General features: G+C 40.5%; 1 protein-coding gene across 1 annotated transcript in view; it reads left to right on the top strand.

The window, feature by feature from the left end:
- Window positions 1-17,255, top strand: part of HECW2 (HECT, C2 and WW domain containing E3 ubiquitin protein ligase 2) — a 176,318-nt gene that overhangs the window by 123,346 nt on the left and 35,717 nt on the right. Inside the window, exons 14-19 of the mRNA XM_055719209.1 lie at window positions 57-242; window positions 5,087-5,221; window positions 8,037-8,139; window positions 9,150-9,246; window positions 13,312-13,395; window positions 16,564-16,673. Of these exons, the coding sequence (XP_055575184.1) occupies window positions 57-242; window positions 5,087-5,221; window positions 8,037-8,139; window positions 9,150-9,246; window positions 13,312-13,395; window positions 16,564-16,673 (715 nt within the window). The remainder of the gene's footprint in view (window positions 1-56; window positions 243-5,086; window positions 5,222-8,036; window positions 8,140-9,149; window positions 9,247-13,311; window positions 13,396-16,563; window positions 16,674-17,255) is intronic.

Consider the following 17,255-nt stretch of genomic DNA (forward strand, 5'->3'; position numbering starts at 1 on the left):
TTGTACTAAGGAGAAATTTTGTCTTCTAAAAGTATTTCCTGCTATTTATTTTTCAGAGTGCCTACCGCATGTTTACAAATAACACGTGTTTGAAGCACATGATCACCAAAGTCCGGCGGGACACCCACCATTTTGAGCGCTACCAGCATAATCGTGACTTGGTGGGCTTCCTCAACATGTTTGCTAACAAACAGCTGGAGCTGCCAAGAGGTTGGGAAATGAAACACGACCATCAGGGCAAGGTAACTGTAATGCACACACGTCTCTGTTCAGTGCCTGATCTTGGATGTTGTGATGTCAGGACTTGGTTGCTCTTAACAAGAATCTAAGTACGCGTAGTTCTCCAGATGTAAAAGGTGTGCATCCTTGTCTCCTGCCTGTGCCAAAAGGAGACTGGAATTTCTTGTCTGTGCTGACAAAACATTATATGCAAAGGAGAAGGAGACTGAAAAGTGGGTATTAATCATTGCAAGGAAAATTGCTAGAAAATCTGTAACCTTTTTACAATAAGTTGTTTAGATTCCCTTGGATGTTTAAAACTTCTTTTGCAAAGACTTACCTACTGTGTAAATACAGGTATCTCAGTGAAGTCTTTGGAGTTTTGCCTGTGTACTCGTAAGATAATTTAGATGTAACATTACTTTATTTTCTACTGAATTTTATTTAATTATTGTTGAACCATTTGTATTAGTTTTTTTATTGTTTAACTGTCAAGCTTTTCCTTAGGACGTTTTTTTTTCCCTTCATCAGTCTCAAAGTCTTGAGTGGGATTCATTAGTGTGCATTATTTACACGGGGTTTTTTTAATAGCTAAACATATTTCTAGGTGAGTCCTCTACCCAAAATCTAAGTAGATCCAGTGTTCATCAGTTCCTGAGATAAAATGGATGCACTTAAGACTGGAATAGCTTTGGGGATGATCACTCTATTGGTTATATAGTGGTTAACAGGAAAGAAATTTTGTATAGGAAGTTTCATTAATGGGGATATTGAAGAGTTGTCAGTCTTAGTGTCTTTCAAAACAGGTAGTGCTTTTCAATTTCTAATAAAATATTTTAAAATCAAAGAACAGACATTTGTATGTATAATTAGGTCTATAACCATATTAAGCTTCTCAGTTCTTACCTTTATCTGTCTTGGTGCAGTTAGCTGTGCATGTCCATATAACTAATGATCTCGATGCTTGAAAAGATTACAGGCAGATTCACAACTGAAGGGTAGAAAAAGTGCTTGAGGGTGGTTTTCTTCTTGGGTTTATTAACTCTGGAAAGCACTGGTTTTTTTCATTAGCAGCACAGTTAGGCATGTGCAATTATACCAACATTGTTCTTTGCCTCCCTCACGCTTTTCTTTTTATAGTCATTCTTTTTCTGTTCAGTTCTTCAGAGGCTGGTTTTCTCCTGAAGAATAGAGCAGTTTTCAATTGACTCTAATAGATTCTCCATAGAGAGAATTAGACCTTTGGATTTCTGCTGTGGTATTTGGTAACAGTGGTGCTACCACAACATTAATCAACAAGGGGAAGCACTGAATAAACCCCCACTGGGATTTCTTCACTTTGAATTAGGCTCAGTATTGTTCATTTTCATTAAGTGAATTGCCTTTATCACAAGTAGCACTTGTGGCCGGTAGAAAAGCATATTCAGCACTCGAGAGAGATGATGGCCGGTACATGGGGAGAGCAGTGCTTGATGAGACCAAACTGAAACTGGTCCTGCCTTTATAAAAGCATAAAGCCAAAGAGAAGTAAGTAGAAATCAGCCATGCCACAATATGTAATTATACTTCCTTTCCCTGGCTACTCTTCCATGCTGAGATGAGGTTTTCCTTTATTTTTCTAAGTATATCATAGTGAGAGGCTTGATGCTCTTGCTCACAAAGGCACAGTGATTGTTCTGACCCTTATGGAGGGCTGAGTACTAGAGTTTTTACTCCCCAATGGCAGTGTGGTCCTGGTTGCTTGTCCTCTTTGCGGGCTGTCTTCCAAGGTCAGGTGGGGACTGCCTGCCTCGGAACTCTCTTCAAAGCTGCACAGCAAAGCCCAGTTGCCCACTCCTCTCTGTGTCCCCTACAGAAGATAAAATACGTTTGGCATGCAAAGGTCTGGCATAACTTGGATGTAGTTTCTGATTGGCATTACAGGTGGACCTTCATTGGTCACTGACCACAGGGAAGCAGAAGACCATTGGAGAAGGTGGTAGCAGGAGGCGTTGTATAGGCTAGACAGGTCCCTGAGCAGAACTCAGGCCAGTAACTTTGGAATTCTGCATTGCCACGTACATATGTATACACACATGTGTTGTACAGATCGGCGCCCTGGTGCATTTGTGCTGTACGTGTAAGCACGTGTGCATATTTTAAAGCCAGATGCAACTGTATACGCTTTTTAAATAGATCTCCACAAGATGTGCCAATACGTAATAAGTTCTTGTAGGTCACTTCTGGTTTTTCTTTCTACGGTGAAAGAATACATTGTAATTGATTATTAACATCTTCAATGGGAAGAAAAGCTATTTTAGCAGGTTTCATAGACTTTAATTGGAAAGATAACGTGGGCAACTATCCATGTTTAATGGGCTAAATGTAGTTTTGGCACTACCCATCTTAAGTCAGTCTCTTCAAGCATCACAGATTTATGGATTACAGCTAGACAGGAGTTATGAGAGGAATTTTTTTGAAAGCAGACTGTGAGCCACGCTTTTGCCAATATCCAGATTAGTCCAAAGCCTTGAAGCTCCAATGATTATCTTCACCTTCAAAGTAGTAATTTATGCCTTATTTTAAAGTAGTCTGCTACTAGCTGGCATATAAACATTCATATTTAGTAAGACATGATTGTCTTAACTTAATGTTTAAACTGAGTTGTTTATTTAAATGTGATGCTAAGGAACACTGCATGCAATATTAGATTGCTGCATTAACTCAAGAACTGTGTAGTGTCACTCTAGGTAGTACTTTCTCCTACATTGGATCAATACTTTTTTTTAAAGTGATTTTACATTTGACTTAATGAAAACAACTTTTGTTTTAATGAAAGCACTTCACACCTTATAAATGCATATAGACCAGACTAGATAAAATAGTAGATAGAGGGACATTAAAAACAACTAAAACCAAACCTATACCAACCACTTGCTGGTAAATGAAATAAACCTATCAATTAGGATCGGCGTTTTCAGAAAGACTGGATATGTTCCAGTGACCTCTTGCAGTCATTTTGCAGGCCCCAAACCGAAATTGCAAAATGGTTTGCATTCTGCTTTCCCACTGGTTTCACATTCTCTAATCTCTGTGCTTGCACTGCAGGTGATGTTGTTATTTGTCAGGATGAACAAGTCCTGCATCAGGCTCAAATGCTGCACCTAAAATTGCATTTACTGAATACACTTTATAGTTTTTGAACCATGGAGCAGTCGTTCTGCATGCATATCTGTAACTATGTCAGATGATCAAAACAGAGTTCTTACTTTTCAGGTAATGTGATTCCTTGCCTGTAGGCACAGGTTGCAGGATAGGCAATTGCTGTTTGGGCTGCAGGAGGCTTCCTGCCCTCTTCTGGAGTGTTCCTAAGGTTTTGCAGTTCTGGTGTCCCTCCGTAGGCTTCTCCTTCCTTGGGAAATGGAAGTATGGACATTTTCTCCAACGACAATTGGCATTTAGTTGCTGTATAGCATGACAAGCTGGTTTGTCTACCTACCTTCATCATAGCAGATGGAAGAATTTCATTTTCTCTAGTCTGGCTATACCAAGCAATTTGAAACAGTGATTTCAAGAACACTGCAAGCTGGTGTCACTGCCAAAAGAGCCAGTTCTGCTCTCCTCTCAGCCTTGGTGGGCTGATGGAGATTAGAGGAACCAGCAGGGAGAGGGACAGAAAGAGTCAATTTAGGCAGGACCAGCCGCCCAGCAAGGTTCACTGCATGGCTGCACAAACACTGGTGCCAGCACAGGGCAGGAAAGGCGCACAAGGGATGGAACAAGTGGTCAGGATGGGGGAAGATGAGAATGTTTCTCTTGCTGACACTGCAGGACTGAATTGTTGATGAAACTGTGGTTGAAGGACCTCACCAAACCCAGAAATGGCTCCTGCAGTCCCCGACCACCACCCAGCTGGTCCAGATTCTTTGATTCCTCAAACCAGATGTCACTTTCCTGTAACTCTCCAGCTCAAAACCCTGTTGTTGGTTTGGGGTTTTTTTGCCACTTCCACATGTTTCCAGCATTGTGACTGAAAAAAGCAAAGCATGTTGAAATAGAACAGCGCTGGTTTCCAAGTGCAGCCCTAATGCTGCAAAAAGTTTAAATTTCAGCGCTTGGAAAAAGTTCAAGTTTCAGAGCTTAGAAATCTTTCAGGTTCAGATTGGATGGAATTGTAGGAGGTTTTCGCTTTCCAGGATACACGCTTCTGTGACCTTGCTTTGAGCAATTGGCTGGCTGGCCAATATATAGTAGCTCTCACCAGTTGCCTTGTTTAAATGGTTTTGTTGCCATCATCTTTATGTCCCTAACTGACCTGTTTGTTTGTTTGTTTTTCTTTAAGAGGTTAGCAAACTTAGAATAGTTCCATCAGGAGGATGGCAAAAATGCCTGTTGGCCTGTAATCGTGGTTCATCACAGGATGCAGTCACACTTGGTGTATATACACCCAGTTGTGTTCATAAATACATGGTAAATATTTCACAGAAGGGAATGGTTTTGCCACTTCATGTCATCTTTTTAGATGCTTAGAAGGAAATGGAAGGGAGAATACATACCAGGATTACTTTCATTAAACATTTAAGTCTTCTCTTCTTGATGATCTTATGTAATAAAGCTTCCTGCTTCTGATGCTTGTCGGATGAGAATTTCAAAGGACTTTATAGACATGAATGAAGTAACACATTAAAGAATTCATCCTTTAGGTGAGATGGAAAACTGTTATCCCTCTTCTGCTGAGGAGAAATGCAAGCCACAGTAATGTGAGGAAGATTTTCGAAGGCCTCACATCAACGAATAAAACCTAGTTCCTGAATAGACATTAACCTTGGACATACTAAAAAAAAAAAAAGTCCCGGCTATAAATTCTTTCTCCTTTCTCCTTCTCTAGGCTTTCTTTGTTGACCACAATTCCCGCACTACCACGTTCATTGATCCCCGGCTTCCCTTGCAGAGTAGCAGGCCCACTAGTGCGTTAGTCCATCGGCAGCACTTGACTAGACAACGCAGCCACAGTGCTGGTGAGGTAAGTTGGAGCTGCCCCTCCTCTTAAAAAATCCGGGTTTTTAGGATCATCCTCCTTCACATTGTTCTGTTCACAGTTCCATGTTCCAAAGAGCGTGATTCTCCTGTAAGTGTATGGTACTCATCCACAAAGATATATTATTTGTTAGCCATTGTTGCTTTTGAAATGTGTGATTTCAGAGGAAGAATATCAGTTTCTCTTACATCCCATTCGCAGTAACCCCATTTAACCACAGGAGAGCAAACTGGTGCTGACTACCAGTGTCTGTCCTGTCTTTTGCTGTCAAAATACGGCGTCTGCTGAGTATGGTGATATAGCTCTGCACGTCGGGGGAGGGGGGGGAAGTGCCTATCGTTAGATACAGCTAGATGTGCAACTTTCTGAGTAACTATAAAAAAATCTTATCACATAGAGTCTTCTCAGACTGTTATATGCATTTCACGTCTGCTTTCTAAACATTAATACATGGAAACCACTATTTTGTTGATATTTCGCTGCGGACCATTTTCACCAACAGTCTCCATATAACTTCTTTTTACTCGTGAGCAAGTGTACATACAAGGGCTTAGACTTCTGCCGTGTTTCATTAGCCTCCATACTGTTGGCTCTAAGTTGTCCTTTCAGGAGAGGGCTATTCCATGCCAGGAGTTAAAGATAATGCAGTTCAGAGTGGCAAGAGAAATGCTCTGATTCATCCTTTTTATAGCTCAGTCTTGTGGCAGATGAAGTTCTGCCAGAGGTCTGTCTCGGAGCAGGCACGGCTCTTCTCTGCCACTTCTCTAACAGGGTTTCTGCTGAGCTGCGGTGTGTGAGTGCGTACCACTGCCTGCGTGTCGTGTCACATCCTGCGTGTCCTGTGTGAACATGGTTTAGTCACCCACAATACTTTCCACCCCCCATCCTCAATGTAAGATGTATTTTACAAGTGGTTTTAAATAGCATTTTCTGTCAATTTGGTGATGTGATCTAGGCAGTGATGTCTTACAGCAGGTAAGGAATAGAAGTGTCTTCATATAGCTACTTAGATCTTCAATAGGGTAAAGCAAGTATTTCTGTTGTGATTTTGTGATTGATTTATAACAGAGCAAAAAGAATATTTTTTTTGTTAACGTCACCAAACAGTCACTGAAATTACCTTTTCTTAAGCAGTGTTTAGAAGCTCTGCATTTAAAACAGAGAGATTCATGTCAGTCTTGCTGGTGAAGTTGTCAAAAGCTGCAAAATAAGCGTAGTTTATCCTACGGGAAGTCATCGTGTATATTACATACACACAGTGCTGACTGCCTGTCAGAACTTCTCATTCCATCTAGATATGTGAAGTTCCTTAAAGTACATGTAATTTTAGAATTATTTCCTTGGTATTGTTACAGTTGTAACTTGAATTCAACAGAAGTATAATTCCAGATAGGAATCTCTCAAACATCACAATTCAATACAGTATTCTTATTCTGGGATTAATGATGTAAGGATTTTCATTTATGTGCATATGTACGAATCTGAACACCACTTTTTCTTCTGTGCTTACAACTCGAGTATTGCATATTTGCAGCTGTTTTTCCTATTTTTAAACCATTGCATCAAGGAAGTATATGTTATTGCAAAAAACCGAATACTTAATGAAAAAAATTCTCAGAATACTTTCTTTGGATTTGCCTAGCCACGAACTTTGATGTTTTGAAGCCACTGACCCGTTTTTTACAGGGAGATACTCTAAAGAAAACATCAACCAGTGTCAGGAATGCCTTTTTAGCTAAAGCTGAAGAGCAGCATGAAGCTGGAGCTAATAATAATGGCATTCCTTTTCCAGCACAGTGCCTACAGGAAATAATCTTTCATTTTTCTGAGAGAGTGTTATCAGAGAGAGCACAAAGATCACGGGAGATACCTCAGGACTTTTGCTGCTTCATGATTTCAGAGACTGGATTGAAAAACAACCTTTAAAATGATTTGATCTTTTGCAGTAGATGTTTTAGAGGTCTTTGAGGCTTGGAAGTGTAGCTCAAATGCTAACCATTAAATGTAGGTAGAGGAACTGAGAAGTAAACATAAAGGTCCAGCAGGATGAAAAAGAGGTTGGACAAAATGTTTTGTGTAGATGAAATACAAAATACTGACCTTGTAGAATTGACTGAAGCCTCAGCATACAGGAAACTGGAGAAGCTGCCCTGACATCACAAATGCTGCCAGGAAAAACTTTACATTGTGGTTTTACCCTAAAAAATGTTCATATGCAACATGTTTTAATACCAGAAGATGAACACAAAAAAATCAGAACAGTTTTACTGAATGATGGTAGGAAATCTTTTTTTACCATTCTTGGACTCGTTTGCCTTGCCTGAATGTGAACTTGCTTTTTTAGCCTCCTGCTCCAGCCACAAATTTGTTTCCAGTTCAAATTTAGGGAAACTCCATTCATTTACAGAGGTGATAGAGGTGCTAATGAAGGAGCAGAATTTGATTTTCAGAATCTTTGATATGGATAAAGATGTCTGGAGTACAAAAGACCTTTTGAAGGAGTCCCAGTTTGCATTTTTTTGTCCCTTTTCAGAATGGGACTATTATATTAAAATAGCAATAAACTTTGATCAGGTTTGATTCTTCGTATTAATAGGCATAGTAGACTAAATAATGCTTTACTAATAACTGTCATACAACACAGCTGATTCCTGCCGCAGTGGTTACTGGGGATAGCGATCAAGCAAAGCATTTATGTACGTGCTTTTTTTTTTTTAGGCCACGCGAGTTCTCACTTTTATGTACCCGAGTACATGGGCTGACGCAGAGACACTCATTGTGGTTACTTGCACGTTTTCAGGTCGGAGAGGACTCCCGTCATTCAGGACCACCGGTTTTGCCGAGACCATCTAGCACATTCAATACCGTCAGCAGAGCGCAGTACCAGGATGTGGTTCCAGTGGGTACGTCAGCTCTGGGCCTCTGCAGAGCGGTGCTGCCTGCCGCCGCGGCCGCTGGGCGCTGCTGGGTTCTTCCTTTGTTGGGGCGGGGTGGAAGTCACCGATGGTCATGATTGCTGCGTTTCCCCCTTGGTCAGTTGCAACCTGCAGGACTGATACCGAAGTGTCTGTGCGGCACCAAAGAACCGGTGTAGCGCTTCCGCCTCCCTGGCTCGCTCACTGTCCGCAGCGACAGGAGGAGGTGAAGCCAGCGAGCTAAGCTGTGTCCTCACTGGTCGGACTCCATGTATTCCCAGTGATTTTTGTGCAACGTCTAAGCATCTATTTTGGCAGGGTTCCAGAAAGTGTTAATCAGCTTGGAATTAGTCATTAGCTTAACTTCTGTTCTCAGTTACATACACACAAAGTTAGTGGCTTCTGTGCCACTGAGAACAGAATTTAGCTTATTGAATCTAACAGCTGTCACATTGTGCTAGATCAAGATAAATTAATCCGATTGACTATAACTGGCTCTTTGTACTGTGGCATGTTTACTTGAAAATCTCTGCTAATTTAAACCCTTCCCTTGCCATGGACATGGTGTGAATACACTGCACGCTCAGCAATTAGTGAGGATTTGATATGGGTGTTTCCAATGGCTGTTTAATGTTTGAGAATGGATTTCAGTGCAGGGAAAACCAAGGTCCTTGCAGTTTTGTTCTAGTGATGAATATTCTAGTTTGACCTTGGCTGAGTGTGACTGATAAAATATAATAGAAATTGCTAGCAGAATTAGAGCTGTTTACAGTGGGAAGGACATGTCAGAATGCGATTTGGTTCATAATGAAGAAGTGTTTTCCCTAAATGACAGTAGAATCAGTAGCCTTACCTGAAAAAGTATTAACACGATACTGCTAAACTTAAAACAGTGAAGATGAAGTCTGCTGTCATTATTGTTCAGAAGTCAGAAGGAATGCAGTCCTGTCTTTCAGTGTTTCCTTGTTTCAGCATGATGTTTTTGTTGACATTTTCAGCTTACAATGACAAGATTGTTGCATTTTTGCGGCAGCCCAATATCTTTGAAATTTTACAAGAGCGTCAACCAGATCTTACCAGGAACCATTCACTCAGGTAATAAAATTAGTGAAGTTTGTTATTCCCTTTTCAATATAAAATGCTAATCAGAATTAGTTTCTTTTGTTAATTTTAGTAGTGGAACGTAGCGGATTTTCGACTTCTGGCCTGTTCAAACATATTCATAGAGCTGTGGGAAATAGTTCTCTACTGTATTTCTGCGTAACTCCCTGAAATAAGCTTTAGGAGAGCAGAGGTAATGTGTTATTAGCAAATAAAGGTACCTAAACAACTGGCAGAGGAGATTTGCTGATGTCTTCAGAATGTGCCAAGACAGCTGGATGGCAGGGCAGATGTGCCCATTCATTTGGGCATATGTACAGCTGGGAGCACGAGGCAGAATGGCATTTGCTTTTGTCCTTATCTTCTCAGTGCACATTTACAGAAAGGCTAATGGCCTTGGAGGTAATCTTACATCAATCAGAATTTTTAGTGTTTCTCCAAAATTTACAAAATGGGTATCTGCTGGTTTTTGCATAGTCTAACTAGATCTGCTGAAGGATGTCTTCGGTTGTTGTATGGTTGTTGTAACTCCCTTGTATGCTTAGGCTAGGAATCATAAAAAGTGAAATTCAGAAAGTGGCAAGATCCCTCTTAGAGTGTATTCTGCACAAAGACACTTTAGATCAGGCACTTGAGTGTAAAAGATGCAATAAATAACAACTTGGGTATTCGTTGGCTCAAATGACTCTATCTGTTCCTCCTTGGACACTAAACTTAAAAAATGCTGGCTTGATGGTTGCGGACTGGCCTGTGCAGACAGCTGCCAGTGCAGTGCTTCGTGTTCCAGACGCCTATCCACACTGGTTGGCATAGCAGCCAGCACTGTTTTTCATTTTTTTCCTGTTCTCATACTGTTACTTATTGATCCCTTTTCCTCCATGTCCTGCAAGTTTCTGAAATTCAGCAAGCTACCCTGTTTTGCAGTTTCCCAAAGCAATGTGTTCTAACAAGTTTTGTGACGAGGCTTCTATGTTAAAATATGTTTTCCCTCCAAATAAGTCCTGGCTGACAAACCTGAAATTACGTACTTGCAGAATACGTGTTCTCTAGAAAATACAGAGGAAAAAGGAGGAAAATAAAAACCTACTGTTCTCAGCTTGTCACAACAGTTCCTATGTTGCACCCGTATCACTACAAGCAAGTTTGTCCCACCAGACTTGGTTTGAAATGTGAGCAAATGAATCTGTTGGGAAATAGTATAACAGTTTCTGTTTATTAGTAGTTTTATTATTTCTTTCTCCTTTCCCCAGGTGCTTGGCTTCCTCTACTCTGATAGCAATCAGTGTGTCATTTTCTTCTTGTTAGTTGTGGGTTTCTGATAGAGTTCAGACTGTGCAAAAGACGCCGGTATTATCAGATTCAGCTTCTTGTAGAACCTTGCTTCCTGATTAGAGAACCATGATTTGCCACAAGCTGAGCCCTTCTCAAGAAAAGATGGGTTTCAGAATAACAGTGGAAGATCAAAGGATAAAAGATACTGGTTTCTGTAACTCCTCATTTACTTGAGGCTGTATGTCCTGTGTGCTTGCTTCATAAGTAGGCTGAATATGTATGTCTCACTTACCTGCTTTAGTAGAAAGATTGAGGGCTGTAATGGACATTGTCAGATTGGTCAGAGAAGCCATTCTGTTAAGCCGAAGGGTTCCATTCTAGTCTTAGTCTTTGGGGTTAGTATACCTAAGATAAAGTATCTTCCATTATTCCTCTCCTATATTCTTCTAGAGCTGATGCTTCAGTAACGTTTCTTGTATTTTTTGGAAAGATCCTAGTTTCATTTGTCTAAGTTAGTCTTTTAAGACCCTGATTTAGCAAGTTATTGGAATCCGTGTCTATTTGACACATTGCGAGACCAGGCAACTTCACTGACATTGCTGTAACACTTGATGAATTGAGACCGAAGTGAAATCCCACACTGTGATTTCTTTGTGTCTTTTTTTTGTGTGTGTGTGTGTGTAGTGATTAATGCAACTGTCTGTAATCTGTTTCTGTAAGGACCTCAGTACAATCCAAGTAGAATGCTGATGCTGTTGGTTTTTTTATTATTATCATAATCATTATTGCTACATAGGTGAGGAGGAAAACCAGTATTTGGCCAGTGGAAGAGAACAGAGATCATTTGAACAGATCTCTTATATTTTCTGTCTAAAATAATTTATCATTCCTAAAAAGAATGAAGAGACATGATAAAAAGTTGAGAGTTTATTAAAATGTACAATGAAGGTATACTACAGGTAGGAAAATGGTGTTCAGAGGCTTTATGGTGGAGCGAGAACACTGTACTTACCGTACTGTTATTAAGCACGTAGCCAGGATCAAATCTCATTGCAAGCCACCACAGATAAACCTGAGGCTGTTAAATGATGTCAAAGACTTCAGGCAAAGGCACCTATTATGCATCAAACATAAGTTATATCTTAACAGAAGGTAAAAGGTATGTATTTGAAAAAATATCGCTGAAATCACAGCTTTCACTGGTAAGCCCAAGAAGTCATGGACTGCATTCATTTGGAGGGCTGCATACGTTAGTTAACCCAGAAAACCTCCTGCTGGTTCCTGGTGTTGCTGCCAACAAAATGCTAAGATATCTTTTGTAATTCACCATTCATTTTCTCAAACCTTGCCTATTGGGCAGTGGTGTAAATCAGGGCAGGCTCTGGAGTGTCCAGACATCCCTGCCCTGGGACTGCGGGGCCGCGTGCGCCGGCCTGGGCTCCGCGCTGGGTTGGTGGGACCACGGGGCTCCCAGGCTGAGCTGGAGTCTTCGCTGGCCACAGCCTCAGCGTTGGGAAAACAGGTGCTTGACCTTCAGTACTTCTCTTCATAGAGAAGCAGTGAATTACACACTGCTGCTGCCACCACAGCTGCCACCCTGGCGAGCAGGGCCTTGCGGGACAGCCTCATGGTGACAAACTCGCCCCTGATTCTGCTGTAACCACAGTGCACGTTACCGGGGAATGTGTGGGGGGGTCCACTGTTGGAGAAGTCTTTATGCACCGTGATTTTAGAGGCAGGTGGCAAGAAATTAGGTTTGATCCTTTTGTTGAATCTGCTGTGCATGAAACGATGTGTTCCAGGAATTCATATTGCAGCGTAAGCGGTGTGCAGCTGCCAGCAGCCTTCTTGCAGCACTGATCGCGTCTGACCTTCTTGTCACTGTTAGCCGTAGGATGGTGGGCAGATGGATCTCAGAGCCGAGCCACTGCTGCTGTTCTTATCAGGAGTTTGCTTTTCAGTTTTTTCCTCCTGAAGAGTAAAGCAAAATTAGAATTCCTCTCTACTGTACCGTCATATACCTTGTACTGGTAGAAATTTTTAAAAAAGGGATGTACTTCTATTTTAGAATGCAGGAAAAAAACTCTACAAAGAACAGGCGTAAGCCAAGGAATTATATTCAGTGTAGATTCTAGAAGTCATGTATGTTGGCATGCTCAGGGTTCAGCATGGATAGATTCCACAACAGTGACCAGACTGCGTCTGGGAGGGGAGGGTGTGTGCTCGCGTGAGGCAGAGGGGCAGAAACAGGACAAGGGTTTTTCTGGAAGATCTCTGAAATGCAGTGTGGTATAAAAAACCCGCCTTTGAAACCGTAAGTGTGCATTGTAATGTATGGCTTGCATTTGTACAAAGGTTCAAAAAAGACAGTACCTCTTTAAACAGTTCACTTTCGGAATAGTAATGTCCTCCTGCAGAGCTCAGCCTTCTGCCTTTGAATTCAGGGACACAGCTAGCATGAACTTGAAGGACCGGTAATTTTCTTTTCTAAAAAAAATGTATTTTTTTTTTACTGGTTAGATGGCAGTACTACCTGAAACAGCCTGGGCATTGAAGAGATGAGGGCTACAAGAGTATTGTTCCTCATAACAAATTAGCTTTTTGGTTGTAGTATTTTGCTGCTTGGTGTGGACTTGGTGTGGCAGGGAAAAAAATGGTTTCTGAAATAAAGAAGCATAATCCAGCGGGTATTTATGACACATACCCTGTACTTTTTCTTGTTGCTGTGGCGTACATTGGTGCCTTATTTGCAAAAGATATTTTGGAAGTCTTTTTTTGCTTACACAGGGAGAAGATCCAGTTCATCCGGACGGAGGGAACACCTGGGTTGGTGCGTTTATCCAGTGATGCAGACCTTGTCATGTTACTCAGGTAGGCACTGTCGCTTTGGATGCACGTGTGGAGTATGCTGTGGTAGCTGCTGCGGAGCCTTTCAGAGCGTGGTGTGTGCGGGTTTAGTGACCTAATCATTTCCCCTGCAGTACTTGGACTTGCAGCTGCAAGAGCTACAACTCTCAAGGGTCAGATTTTTTTATTTTCATATGTTCAGTTTCTAGAGGGTCACATTTTTTTCATAGGAGTGATGGAATGTGATACTCGCTCTGAGGAAAGGCGAGTGCAAGAGTGCTGTGCTTGTGATTTATGAGTTTGCCCAGGCCACCTTTTACTGTCCTGTTGCGTCCAGCTCTGACATTTAGATAGGTGGTACAGTTTAGACCTCGTTGCAGGAATGTGCCTTCTACTGCTTTAAGAATGCATCTGTTTAGTTTTGTGGTTTGGTAAGTCTGTATTTGTGAACGTTCGTACTTGACATGTTTTTATTACTTAATGTCTTGCTGCCTCTTCACTACACTGTGAAGCATTGTCCCCTTTAGTAAAGGGAATACTGATACAGCGTTCAAGAAATGGGAACCTGCTACTTTAATATTTTCCATTTAAGCAATTAGCTCAAAAAATCAGGCAGGGTTTTTTTTGCTAGAATTAAACCTTGTATCTTGATGTAACATTCTCATCCTGTGTAATAGTGCATCCAGAAATTCATGAGTACATGTAAATTTAATCTAGTGAAATAGGATTGGCTTTAGTAGTAGTATTTTGAGGTCAAGTTGTATAATGATAATCCTTTCTGGACCCTAAATCTTTGAATTAATTACAGCTATTAAAAAAATCACATTTAAAAGCCATGCTGAAGCTTTTAAAAAATGTGAATATTGTTTCCTAACAAAACTTTTATGTGATATGTAGTGCATGGAGATGACACCAGTTCTACACAGAAAAATCTAGCTTCAGACATTTGTTTTTAAATAAAGATGGCATGAATAATTCTATTGTAGCTCTTTTGACTGGGTTTTGTTCCCTCTATTGTTCTGTTAATGGCAAAGACTGCAAGTAGTTCTTACAGTGGAAGTAAAGCAAATTCAAGATTTTGATTGAAATCTTTCTTTTGTACAAAAGCAATAATCAGTATAACTAGTTTTTAAGAGAAAATCAGTAGCCAGTATATGCCTAGAATAATGTTATATTCTTCAGATTTTATTTCTCTTAATCTACTCCCCCTTCCCCCCCCAAAAAAAATCTTAACTGAAAAGTGTTGCCTGAGGATTTTCTTCCCATTTTATTAACAATCTAGTAGTACCATTGCCCCAAAGATATATTATTGATAAAATGTTATCTATGCATTCATTATTTTCTTAAAATGTTGGATGTTAAACCTCAAGACTGGACAGGGTTATATTAAGCTTTGTGTGGGTAAATACTGGTATAAAATCAAGGGTGGGCTAAGTTAAAATCCATGGCGTACCAAGATGATGAAAGATATTTTCTTACCATTATTTAGTCTCGGTGGATTTTTGCTTTTAACAGTATCTTTTAGCAAGGTGTCATCATGGCCCTTCCCTATGAAACCCTGCAAGAACTGCACTGTAATCTCGATGACACAGTCTTCCTGGCGCTCAGGACAGCTGGGTGCTGTCTCTGGCTTGGCTGGTTGGATGACCTTGGGGAAGGCTGTACCCATTTCCATGCCTGTTCCTCAGCTGAGTGGGAATGGTACAATTTTCCTGTAAAGCACTCTGAGGTCTAGTAAATATATGGGTGGATCACAATTTCTGATATCTTTATTGCTTGGGAACACTGTACTTTTTTTCACAAGCGTCAGTAAATACTAGGTTGCAACTAACTAAAAGGAAATAAACCAGCCCCTATACGTTTAGGGACTGAAGGAGGTACAGTGTGGCACATACTTAAAAATACTCTAAGAATGGCATTATATTATAGCATCACAGAATATCTTCAGTTGGAACGGACCCATCTCACTCCCTGCTCCTTGCAGGACTACTTAAAACTGCTTCAGATGTTAAGAAGAAAATATTTTTAAGTTTCTTCTTCTAAACGTGGTGTTTGGTATACAGCACAAGTCATTTTAACTTTTAATTTAGTCCAGGATTGAAATAGTGGTTAATGTTTTATCACGTTTTCAGCATCAAAGTGTAATTGGGAGGAAAACAATGCATGGTCATGAATGTAAGAAGAACTGCCAGAAAATACCCATTCCAAAAAAAGCCCAATAAACTCATGCAAAAAAAAAATTTCTAGCTATTTTTTCAGTGAGCAAACCTAGTAAGAAGCACATTTTGTTTGAACATTGGTTTCATTGGTTGAGCTCTATAGTAAAAGACTTAACTTGTGATTCTTTCTGTAGCTGTTTCATGTTATCTCAACTGTTTATTCTTATCTGTGTCATGTGTAACAGCCAACATAGGCTTTGATATCTGATCCGTTCTGATATTGGATATCCTGTTTCTTTTTGGATTTGCTTGTGTTAATTTTGGGAAAAGACTGAATTTTATATATGTATATATATATCTATATACACACACACACAGAGACTGTATGTATACAGATGCAGTGATTAAGCTGCAAAATGCTTGTTGTTTTTCTCTTAAAAGTTGTGTAGCAATAATAGAAGAAGCATGAAATAACTCAACCTGAACAGACTAGATGTGATACCTGTTTCAGCAACAGTGTTAGCATTAAAGATAAAATAGAGAAGTAACTTATGTCAACAAGCTTACTATTCGATTCACTCAAGTTCAGATGTGATTCTTAATCTTGGAGGCTTTGAAGGTTTGTCTTGTTCCTGGTCTTGGTGCAGTATTGCAGATCTTTTTCCTGGAAAGTGTGACTAAGGTTATTGACCCATTTGTAAATGAGAATTGAAGTTTAACTGGGGGTGGTGGGGGGTGGTGGTGGAAAAAGCGACTTTTAAAGGCTGATTAACTGTATTGGACCTTCAAAACAAATACCATGTTATGTATTGCAGTGTCCCACAAAAGTAGTAATTACTGCTTTCCAGTACTTTCAAGATCTGATTGAGGGAAAGGCAGTAAAATATTTTGTAGCGCTCTAGGTGTGTGTAGTGGAAATAGGCAAGTGACTACCAAAGAAAGCAGGTTAGTAACTAGAGATTTATTCCTAGAAAGTGAAAAATGCCGTTCATTCAAATAAGCATGTTATTTCTTATTTGCTCCTTTTTACCAGCTTGTTTGAGGAGGAGATAATGTCATACGTGCCGCCACATGCCTTACTTCACCCTAGTTATTGCCAGTCCCCGAGAGGCTCGCCGGTGTCTTCGCCTCAGAACTCTCCAGGTAAGTTGCGCAGGCACAGCTTCTGCAGGGACTGTATGAAACCACTTCTCATGCTTGGGTAAGGACCAGTTCCAGATCAGTGAAGTCAGTACCACACTCCTGCTGCTTTCCCAGAAGTCAGAGAACAAAAACAATAGAAAAATTGTTTGTCTATAATTTTTTTGTTTGCTTCCCAAATTCACAGCAGCCTACAGCCAGGAACCTATTCTTGGGAAAATACAACCAGTTCCCCTCTGTGGTTCCCAGCTCTCTGATGGGTAAAGTCACCCGAGTTGAAGCACCTTCCCAGTGGCCAGTGAGCTTGTCACTGCAGTACTTTCGTTATGATGGTATCTGTGAGATACTGCAGTGGAGCTAGTCCTGTAATTTAGATTACATTATGCTGCATGTAAAGACTCCCCACCTTTCTGAAGATCCAAGTTCTGCTGCTCCAGCAACAACAAAGATTTAGTCCTGTTTTTGAGCAAAGTCAATACCTGTTTGCATTTGACTGTCAAACTTGAACCTTTGCCTTGGGCTCACAAGATGTTTTGCCAGTAGAAAAGACTGGTGTATTACAACTTCAGAGGTGGCGATTCTGTT

This window comes from Falco cherrug, chromosome 8, assembly GCF_023634085.1.
Source record: "Falco cherrug isolate bFalChe1 chromosome 8, bFalChe1.pri, whole genome shotgun sequence".
Lineage (NCBI taxonomy): Eukaryota > Metazoa > Chordata > Aves > Falconiformes > Falconidae > Falco > Falco cherrug.